We start from the raw sequence: 10,652 nt of genomic DNA, 5'->3' as shown, positions 1-10,652 counted from the left end.
AGAAAATGTCCCTTTCGATACTACCACTAGAAGTTTTCTTTTTCTTTGAGATTTTTCCGCAAGTTAGCTCTAACGCACGTAGGACAAGACCAACACCACCATGACCTCAATTTGTCAGCACAATTGAGGCTCAACGTTTCACGGCAATAGACAAAATCGGGTGAGGCAAAACGGCGGTAGCACCTGCCTTGGTTGTTGGCAAAACATTGAACGACCCAATATAACTTGAAGACGGAGCGAACAAGCTATACCAAAATAATGCGAAAGCACGTTCGTTAACCTTCTTTTCGTTTCGACCTACTGAAACTAATTTCTTTAGAAATTCACTATGACTCGACCTGACCCGATTCGACTTGACTTTACTTTTTTTCGAACCTATTTTCACCCAGCCCTTCAAAATGTAAATACAAAACGTGTACAACCTATTAAAGAAAAAAAAATGTCTTAAGAGGATAAGACTCGTTTCCACCAATCTCTATCATTAAAAAAAAATATCTACACATTGGAAACTACCAAAGAACCTGGCGAGAGCGAATCTACACGGGAAGCCGAGACAGCGACTGTTCTCCTACCTCGAACTCTCGATCCCCGCCGTCCATCCCATCCCCCACATAAATCCTCTCCGCCGCCGCCGACGGCGTGGCGGCGGCGAAGAGGCGGCCTCCTCCCTTCCGCGAGCCCCCTTCTATCGCCGCCAGCAGGACGTCGTAGCTCGTCGACCGCCTCACCCCGGCCTTCGCGCTCGCCACCATCCTTATCTGCCTCCTCACTTCCTCCGGCAGCCTCAGCGCGTAGCGGTCCGGGTCGGGTCCGAGTCCGGGTCGGGCCAGCAAGTGGCCCGTAGAGTGTGACTTCGGCAGCTTCACCGCCGCCGCCGCCGCCGTCGCCCCTGGATCTTCATCTCCTTCTCCGATGTTAATTCTCACTTCGTTTTGTACTTCATCGCGCGGCGGTTGTTGTCGTCGTCGTCGTGGCGGGTCTCTTCTTCTTCTTCTTCTTCTTCCACATGCCGCTGGCTTACTGGCCTCTGGTCGACGGCCAATTCGGCGGCGGCGGCGGCGGCGGCGGCGTGGCGGGGGCAGGGATCGGGGGTCTGGTTTGCTCGGCAGACGGGGCAGGTGACGTGGGAGGCGAGCCACGCGTCGATGCACTCCGGGTGGAACGCGTGCTCGCACTTGGGCAGGATCTTGAGGAGGTCGAAGTCGTCGAACTCGGCCAGGCAGACGGCGCACTCCAGCGCTCTCTTCCCCACCTTGTGCTCCTTCACCGCCACGTACGCCAGCACGGGGAACGACCCGACGACCCCCGGGTCGAGGCCCCGCCGGAGGTAGCCGCCCCCGCCGCCCGCGGCAACGAGCAGGACGGCGCCGGCCGAGCGGGATCCCCCGCCGCCGGTGGAGGACTCCTCGGAGCAGTGGCGGATGTAGACGGAGAAGAAGCCCATCACGAAGAAGGCGCAGACGGTGACGACGACCACGATGGCCATTGTCGGGTCGAGGTTGGAGTACATCCCGTACTGCCCGCTGCCGTTGGTGACCCCCGTCTGCGTCGAACCCGAACCCGGGCTCGGGACGCCCTGCGCCCGGACGCAGCCGAGCTGGACCGAGGCCGACCCGAGAGCGACGGCGGCGGCGCAGAGGAAGCCGAACGCCCGACCCATTGTCGGAATCCTGAAAAGGGTTCGCGGGTCGAGCGAGGAGAGGAAGAAGGACGCTCGCCGGCGGCGAAGGAAAGAGCCGTGACACGACGGGCGGAGGAGATATTCAGGGCAAAGACAGCGACATGGATGGGAATCGGAATTGGAATTTGAGTAGAACTGTGTCTGTATTTGAGGAAAGCTTATCTTGTTACCTGTTTCCGACAAACGGTTTAACTTGGGACGTACTTCAGTCGAGACAGAGGCTAAAGCAGGAAAGCTCATGTATATATATGTCTTTGTTTTCATGGGGGAGCCGACGTGGCAGGGGCTTGGAAACAGCGGCGGGGGATATGATTGAGGAAGGCTGGCGATTCGGCAGCGGCGGCGGCGGCGGGGATGGGGACAAGTCATGGATGATCGGACGGTCATGATATTTTCTTCCTTTTTTTAAGGTTAGCAAGAGGGACGGAAAGAGGTCGTTTCGGGAAGAATCTAATACGATCTAGAGAGCGTAGGGGGGGAACGAGAGAATCCAGCAACGAAAGCCGGCAAACCAGGGGCGCTATCATCGAAAGTGCTATTGAGTGTTGACCAAAGAGGAAAGACAGGATGATGCGCATATCCGGGGCTCATCCAGTTTCCTTGCGTGTGCTTTCTGGCAGTTGGACTCTGCCAAGGACTAAGACAACAGAGTACAAAAGAAGAAAGCTTATCCCTGCATGTTTGTTTATCCATCGTCTTGCAGTCCCTAACCGGTGGTGACCTCACCTGTTTCCGAATTGGGGGCTTGTTCAGAGGCCCGGTCGTCATCGAGTTTCAAGAACTCTCGGCGGGATCTCCGGGAAGGTTACGGTTCGCGATTGATCAATTGAGTTCCTAGGATGCTGCTGTACTTGGATATCAATCGGCGGCCGAGCCCTTTAGTTGCTCTTTTGACGTTATGGTTGGGAATCGCTTCCTAAGTTGAGCAGGGTCTATAACTCTATTTAATGACCCTAACTCGGGTACGAGATGCTATTAACGCTTTGTTGAATGCCAATTGGATTTTGGAGGAAGAGGGCAAAACGAATGAATCATCAACATTGAATGAATGAAGTTATACATCCTAGAGAATCTGTACCGGGCAGGTCACTTGAAGTTCGGACACGTATCCGTTCCCATACATCAAAATTCAAAAATCTGGGTTCGTGGAAAAGCCGCAGATGAAACTTCCGTCAGCAACAGCAGAATGTTTCGGGAGGTCGACTTGGGCGATGTTATTCTTCGCAAGGACTTATGCAGGAATAAGCAGGCAACCGAAGATGCAAGAATGACTAGTTGGGGAGGTCGAAAACAGCAGATGAAACTCCGTGAATGAAACTCCATCGGCAACACCAGACGTCAGGGAGGTCAACTCCGGCGATGTTATTCTTCACAAGGAGTTGTGCAGGAATAAGCAGGCAACTGCAGATGCAAGAATGACTAGTTGGCTAGCAAACTGTCTGCCTGGTGACTCTCCTGCATAAGCAAATGTCACATATTTTGAGCCTCTCAGGGAGTGTAAACCAGCGTGCTCTGTGAATTGCTCAAGAGCGACTGGAGGATCATGTGTTTTACCTAATTGGAGATAATTGTTCCTAATGTTCCACTCGAAGTCCCAATGCTGCCGGTCGTTCTTCAGCGTCCAATAAGCCCATCCAAATGAAGCAGCGTTGTAAACTTCCAACTGCGCCTTCCCGAAATCTTGATATTCAGCCTGGGATCCACTGGTCACATTCCACTCGTTCACCCACTCCCCTGAAAAAACGCAAAGACAAAATCAGCAAATTGACTATCAATCTGATGGAGGAACATATGCTGTATCCAATGCCAGATTTTGGAGGACAAAGTAGGGAAAAGAGAGGATGGGTTCTGTCAATTGGTGAAGGCAAAATGATCTCGACTTACCAATGAAAACGAGCGGACCATTTGAACCATTCAAGGCCTTCAGTTGTGCTTCCCTGCTTTGGTATATGAACTGTATATTGTCCACACTACTCATGTTCACAAAGAAAGTGTCGAAAAGATTGTAGTAATGTAAATCCACCACAATGTTGTGTGAGCCTATGTTAGCCTGATATAGTTCTAATGGATCTGCATTGCCGATTCTTTGGCACATTATCACATAAGCACTGGATGAGTACTTCCGAACGACTTCATAGCCTTGTCTGTAATATGATACAAGAATGTCCAGTGGAACCGAGGCAGCAGATGGCTCATTTAAAAGTTCAATCCCAAGCAAAGCAGGATGCTTCGCATACCTGCAAAAGCAAGAGATCATTCACACACAGCTCAACTGAATCTCTCTCTCTCTCTCTACATATAAGTATCTATAAACACAATATGTAAGTATAGTGAGCTGCAATAATTGAACATTATCTCCCCATGGCTGCAAGTACAATTCATTTTCAAGTATATCAGAGCATATGCCTGTTTCAGTTGTAAATTTTATTGACATTTTTATAGATGAACGACAATGTCTGCCATCGTAGACCAAAAAATAGAAAAAAAATCAGGTACTGGAAGGAGAAACAATCTGTGATGAGTCAAGCATCATAAGGCGACTCGTTTGAACCCACCGCTTAGCTAAGAAATCAATGACATCCAATGTTTTGGAGATGTAATCTGGAGACGTCGGCCAGCCTGTTGTACCATCTCTGCTAGCACTATGCTCCATACCATTTTGTGAGCCCGGAGCTGCATGAAGGTCAATTATGCACTTTATGTTATAGGATCTGCAAAAAGTTTCATCAATGTCAATATGAAACGAAAACCAAAAGAAATGTCAATGCTTCATGAGAAAGGATGAAGTGGAAATTACGTTGCCCAAGTGAAAGCGTTGTCAAGAGCTTCCAAACTCCCCTCTATAAATGGAGCTGGAGGATTATGATCAAAAGCAATCCACCAGCCAACGGGGATCCTCACTGTATTAATTCTGTGTCTATATAGAAAGCTGAAGTCCTCTATCGTAATAAACGTGCTCCTGTGTTTCTGCAATTTCAGGAAAGTCAAATGGGCAGCAAGAAGCTAACATATGGTGCAACATGCTATGAAAGCCTGCCTTTTCATATCAAGATATGTGGATATGATGATAAAAATGATATCCATCACCATAATAGCTGTGTCATGGATATGCCTATACAATCAAGACAGGAAAAACAGAACCACAAGAAAAGGAGTCAAGATTGGTTGTCTGTATGCACTAGAAGAGAACTCGAAAGGGGATGGGCGGTCTCAGAAAAGGATATGGGTACAGTGTTTAAATCAGCAAGATTCAACAGAGGTTTAGAAGGTGATTCTATGACTGGCAAAGCTTTCAGCATAGTTTTCAGACACCATTTCTCTTCTTGATCAGACCTAAATTCACAAAACCTTGAATCCTAGTTCCTACCTAGTGAAAGGTCTTTTGTTGCGTCTATATCTGTTGTGGCAGATACACCGCAGACTCTCGAATCTTTTGTTTCTGTAAGACAGCTGAAAGGATGTTGAGGAAGATTAATGCTTTGTGATTCATCCCTCATTCAGCCATTGGACAACATTTTTCTGACCTTGATTTCGGCTTACAATCTTTTCTTTCATCACATAGCAAGAAAAAGTGCAACTCTTCAGTATCAAATGCTATCTTTGGAAATTCAGGCAGGAAGCCTAGTAACAACAAAAACATGTAGCTGAAGAACGTCCTAATGATAGCAGTTGGAAAAAAATGAATATTTACACTTGGCATTGGATTGCAAATTCACCATCCTGTATGCTGAGGAGAATCAATAGAAATCTCATGCCTTGCAAAGATTAAGAATAAGGAAACGGGGAAAAAAACAACTTAGCTACCTGGAGGACTTCTTTTGCTTTAGAGTGACCATAACCATTTGCCAACTGGTAGTCCCCATGCAGATTATTTGCCACAATTGTCATTAAGAATGTAGCCGCGTTGTCATCATCCCATCCTGGTTCCCCTGGATAGTTGGCTGTCAGCTGATTTGCTGTTGTAGCCTAGATAAGAAACCATGTAAGCTTGACCAAATTCTAGCAGTGTCAGAAAAATTCAGAGGTCAGCCAAAGATCATCCAAGAAGACTCATTTTAACATTGTCAACTACAAGAGCAAGAAATTTCAGATAGTCATCTTTAACCTACTGGTTCATTTTAAATAAATTTAAATCTCATAATGATAATTTTTAAAGCCATTCTAGGTGATTTGAATAATCAGCTCTCACCATGAGCAAGATCTTACTGTGAAGTTATGTACCATTTAATATGCAAACCTAACACTGAAACTCTACTGGAGTTGCTCTAAAACCAACTTTCCTATCCATCAGACTGAAAATCTGTTTTGGACCTCTTAGAGACAGAAGGAAAAATGATAAAAGAATAATATCCCCCTACCTGCAGATAAGCCCCGGTTGAAAGTTTGATGTGAATTTTACTGTCGTTTCTTTCAATGTAAAAGGTTTCTGTCGCTGACGGTGTCTTTGCTGTTGCAAAAACTGAGCATCCTTCACCCTCACATGTTAGAAATTGACCAGAGGAAGACCGAAATTGAAATGTGAATTCTGAAACTCTCCATAGCTGTAGGAGGAGAGGATAAAACATCCCAGAAGAGATCTGGTTAATCAGCTTGTCATTTGACCAACTGCCAAATAAAATTATCCATTTGTTGATATCAAAATAAAAAGTGGAAAAGGACAGTTGCCGCCTTTGAAATATCATACTTGAACTCTTCATGATATGGACTGAACAGAGAAAATATGCCTTATGTAATTTCAGAGTCGTGAGAAATTAATTGACTTCAAATTTGGTATACCAAACAATGTCTTAAGTGACTTTAACCTACGGAGACAACTAATATGAAACCCAAATGTCGTTTCAACTCATGATACTCAGTAAATTGAATTTTAATAAACATTCACTTTGCATCATTATTATGCAGTAGGCACAGAATTTTTTTTCAATCAAGTGATGAAATGATCCAGATGTATATGGCTTTGTCAATACTCTTCACTAGTGTTTCCTTGGTTTTCCATTTTACACGCCCTCATGTCAGTTGCCAGAAAGAAATAGATATCAAAGAAACTAGCCAAAGACATCTTTCTTCCTCTGCTGCAACTGTGCCTAACCGGGGCATCTTTCTGAAAACATTAAACAATCAATAATGCAGAAACCAACACATTTTCAGTTTTTGGTCTTAAGACAGTTGCAGCTTGATGTTTACTACATCGTAAAACATAAGAATACCTTTAGCTAATAAGAAAACCATGGCAATTACATGCACAAGACAGAGCAGATCCCTCATTAAAAGTTAGCTTCTTGATTACAATAGGCTGTTTTGGATGGGTGAGGCATCTCACCGTGAAAGTTTCCCACATAGACGCAGCATCCCTATTGACTGAAACAGTTGTGCCACCACCATTCTCTGCACAGACATACTTCTGCAAGTTAACCGACTTCAATTGGACCTGCGTCCCATCCTACATTCAAATGCCAGCAGCAACTAGATCACTCGCACTGATCACAAAGAACCCAGAAGTGATCCTAAATTGAAGATGAGAAACCGGAAAACAAATGGATGGAACAAAGAAACTCACAAGCATATCCCCATTGGGAATGCCATCAAAAAGTGAAGGCTTAATCCAACCTTCTATAACCAGCCATCCTCCCAAGTTAACTCCTCTCACCTTAGCATCTCTATGTAATCCCTCCACTGAAATCAATCAGGAAGAAGTACATCAAGCATTGACGTTTCACAATCACGCTTGCCTCTCACCTTAAGTATTCAGCATCTTGCACGAAAAACCATCACGGAACACGGAGCCAGGAGAAGCAAGGAGAGTTACCGCAAAATGCTGTCCGAAAGACGAGCCAACAAGACAGTAGAAACGCGCCTACCCATCTGCTCATACCACGATCCATGGACAATGCTGCCTTCAGCAGCATCCCAACCAGTCCATCTATAAGACAAGAAGAAACCCACGTAAGGAAACAGCACGGACATTGATTCTGCCAAGAGTGTCAGCAAATTCCTTCCTTGTCAGTGAATCGATACCAAATTGAACCTTGTCAACAAGCACAAAAGATCTTTCTCGTTCACATTTATGCATTAGCAAAAGTACACAGGAAAGTAACCCAGAAAAACAACGTTAGAATCACGGGCAGTTCGTTCTGGGGACAGCCAGAGAATAATAATGTATGCACAAAAAGATCTGGTGCTCACACGAGCGTGTTCTTTAACGGGGAAAAGGGGAAAGCAAAGAAAAGGGTGTCTTGACTTTTCCTTGGAGGGTCTGGGGGGGTTGGTTTTTCAAGAGGGATTGATTCCAAGATTGGTTGATGTGGCAAGAAAGTAAGGTGAGAGGCACGCTTTTTAACTTCAGCAAGTTGGCTACGGGAAGAAATATCAATAAATGGAAACCAAAGGAATTTCTAGAGGGTGAGTGCTGGCTCCACCACCTTATCTGTACCTTCCTCGTTTCGTTTCGTGTGATTTCTGCCCACTCGCGGTCTGCCGGACGCTATTGGGATCTTAAATTTGGAGGAGGAGGGTCGATTTGGGCGGAGCTCTGTGCTTTTGCGTTGGACCGAGCGTGGAGGGTACAACGTTCTGCCGGAACTCATTTAGACAATAACCCACTTAGCACATGCTCGCCAGATTCAAGGTAGAGTCCAAGTACAGCAGAGAATATTTCTTCTCGCGATGCCTTCCAGCAAGTTAGACATGTAAATCCGATGAATCGAATCAAGTTTGGTTTGATCCAAATACACCTAGTTAGCCTGTTTTGACCTAATTTCCATATAATGCACATTTAGTGACATATACCCCACTCAATCCATACCCATCTCACATCCGATCCAAATCATATTGCTAAAACACTTTAATATGTAATCCAATTTACTCATACTCAAACTGAGGTGAGTGCGGGATGAGTGAGGACCAAATCAAGTGAGGATAAAAAAAAAAGAAGAGAATAATAGAAATAAGTTAGGTCGAAATCACTCATACTATATTTAAACGCATCCATTGAATATAAGTAATCAATATAACAACTTGAACCGTCATATACGATCTATGACTTATTTTGATAGGTCTACTACAAGTAGAGGAGGTATGTGTGCAGAGCGAGAGAGAAATCCGGAGAAGAAAGTGGTGCGGGTGCCGTAAGATCATGGGGAGAGGGAGAGATCGAGGAGACGCCATAATCATTCTCACACAAATCACCACAACATGACTTTTAGTGGAAGTGAGTACGAAATTAGAATTGAGAATTTGCTATGAATATATAGATATTAACAATTTTCCACTTCTTCTTTCTTTCAGTTAATAGAAAGATTAGTATTTAGGAGCACACGGGGTGAACGTGTGAAGGGAAGAGAATGAGTAGTTATATGAGAAAGTGGTTAATTACATGCTTACGGTGTCTTTCTGTTATTTAATGTAAATGGGCTTTTGCAGTAAAATAAAGTGATAAAATTGAGATTCTTCATTAATATATAATATTAACATCGAGGCTCGCATTACGTGAGTGATTAATCATCCTTACAACTAATATGAAGAGAAAGAAATCATTTTTTAAAGAAAAATATCAAATTCATTTAATTGAGTATAGGGTTATGCACAGGTGTTGGACTAACTCGAGAACTAGACTAGCCCGTTTTGGGTTATGCATTAGGAATAATCGATCTGATGATTTTCAGTTCCATGTGCAAAATTGAACTACCTGGACAAGACATTTTAAATATATATATATATATATATATATATATATATATATATATATATTTCCCTTTTCTTTTGAAGAATGAAGAAAAGGGAATTATTAAAACTCCAAATCGGACTGGGCCGATTCAATTTAGGAACCGGTTTGGTTCGTCGTTCTAGGATGGAATCGCTCTAACTCAAAAACCGACTACCCCTAATTGAACATATACAAACATATACAAATATTCATTAGAATTAGGAATTTGCTTTGAATATATAGTTATTAACAGTTTTTCACTTCTTCTTTTTTCAGTTAATAGAAAGATTAGTATTTAGGAGCACACGGGATGATAGTGTGAAGGAAAGAAGATGAGTAGTTATACGAGAAAGTGGTTGAACACATTCTTACGTGTCTTTTCATTATTTAATGTAAATGGACTTTCGCAGTAAGTTAAAAGCGAGAAAATTGAGATTCCTTTTATATATGACACTAATATTGAGACTCGCATTGTGGGAGTGGTTAATCATCCATACAAGGAGTATGAAGAAAAGAAATCATTTTTAAAAATCGAATTAATTTAATTGAGCATCGGGTTATGCACGGGGTTGGACCGACCCAAACTAGCCCATTTTGGTTATGCATCAAGAATAATCAGTATGATGGTTTCCAGTCGCAGGTGCGAACCGCCTAGACTAGACTTTTTTTTTTTAAAAAAAATTCCCTTTCCTTTTATAGGATAAAGAAGAGGGAATTGCAAAAATCCTAACTCGGATTGGGCCAATCCAATCCAAGAATCGGTCTGGTTCCAGTTCTAGGATGGAATTACCTTAACTCGGAAACTAATCGCCTCTAATTTAACATATACAAAGATAGGATTGCGATTGATTCTTAATTTTATATAATTCGATCCCAAGGTATGAATAAGGAAATAAAAAAAAAAAAAACTGAGAAAATTGCGATTTGGGCGCATATAAAAATATATGCATATACCAAAATAAAATTTCTTGGAGGAGAAGTCACAAATACGAGAGTTGTCGCTTCTTACCTTTTACCCAAAAAAAAAAAACGAGAGTTGTCGCTTCTCTCCGCAAGCAAAGAATGCCTTGGCCGCAAAGTCGCAAACACCAGGACCAAGCTTCCCCCGCTCACCCATTGCCATTGGTCAAACCAAAAGCAAGCAACCAAGAAGAAAATGCTCCCCCAACCATCTCCACCTTCTTCAACCACCCGATCGATCGAACCCCACTTCCTCCTCCTAGAATCCGATCTCCAAGCCCTAACCTCCGATTGGGCGGGCGAGCGACG

The 10,652-nt window shown here is 43.8% G+C and overlaps 2 protein-coding genes across 6 annotated transcripts; both read right to left on the bottom strand.

Annotated features, from left to right (window-relative positions):
* Positions 1–536: 536 nt before the first annotated feature.
* Positions 537–1,660, bottom strand: LOC104418323 (RING-H2 finger protein ATL11). The gene is made up of 2 exons (XM_039302350.1): positions 1,022–1,660; positions 537–758 (listed from the first exon to the last, which is right to left on the bottom strand). The coding sequence occupies exons 1-2, from the start codon at positions 1,658–1,660 to the stop codon at positions 537–539; spliced, it is 861 nt and encodes a 286-aa protein (XP_039158284.1).
* A 1,029-nt stretch (positions 1,661–2,689) lies between these two features.
* Positions 2,690–8,018, bottom strand: LOC104418322 (probable glucan 1,3-beta-glucosidase A). Of its 5 annotated transcripts, none has more exons than XM_039301927.1 (10): positions 7,920–8,018; positions 7,488–7,601; positions 7,239–7,354; positions 7,002–7,121; positions 6,040–6,222; positions 5,486–5,647; positions 4,479–4,648; positions 4,237–4,392; positions 3,566–3,918; positions 2,690–3,415 (listed from the first exon to the last, which is right to left on the bottom strand). In XM_039301927.1, exons 2-10 carry the CDS (start codon positions 7,585–7,587, stop codon positions 3,051–3,053), a joined length of 1,725 nt encoding a protein of 574 aa, XP_039157861.1. In that variant the 5' UTR covers positions 7,588–7,601; positions 7,920–8,018; the 3' UTR covers positions 2,690–3,050. The 5 variants fall into 5 exon arrangements, with proteins under 5 accessions (XP_039157861.1, XP_039157858.1, XP_039157859.1 ...); XM_039301924.1 differs by having other exon boundaries at positions 7,865–8,015; XM_039301925.1 differs by lacking the exon at positions 7,920–8,018 and having other exon boundaries at positions 2,690–3,136; positions 3,236–3,415; positions 7,488–7,913.
* Between the last annotated feature and the right edge of the window lie 2,634 nt (positions 8,019–10,652).

The sequence above is a fragment of the Eucalyptus grandis genome, chromosome 9, assembly GCF_016545825.1.
Source record: "Eucalyptus grandis isolate ANBG69807.140 chromosome 9, ASM1654582v1, whole genome shotgun sequence".
Taxonomy (NCBI): domain Eukaryota; kingdom Viridiplantae; phylum Streptophyta; class Magnoliopsida; order Myrtales; family Myrtaceae; genus Eucalyptus; species Eucalyptus grandis.
The sequence above is the reverse complement of the archived record's forward strand: the minus strand, read 5'-3'. Positions and strand labels throughout refer to the sequence as shown.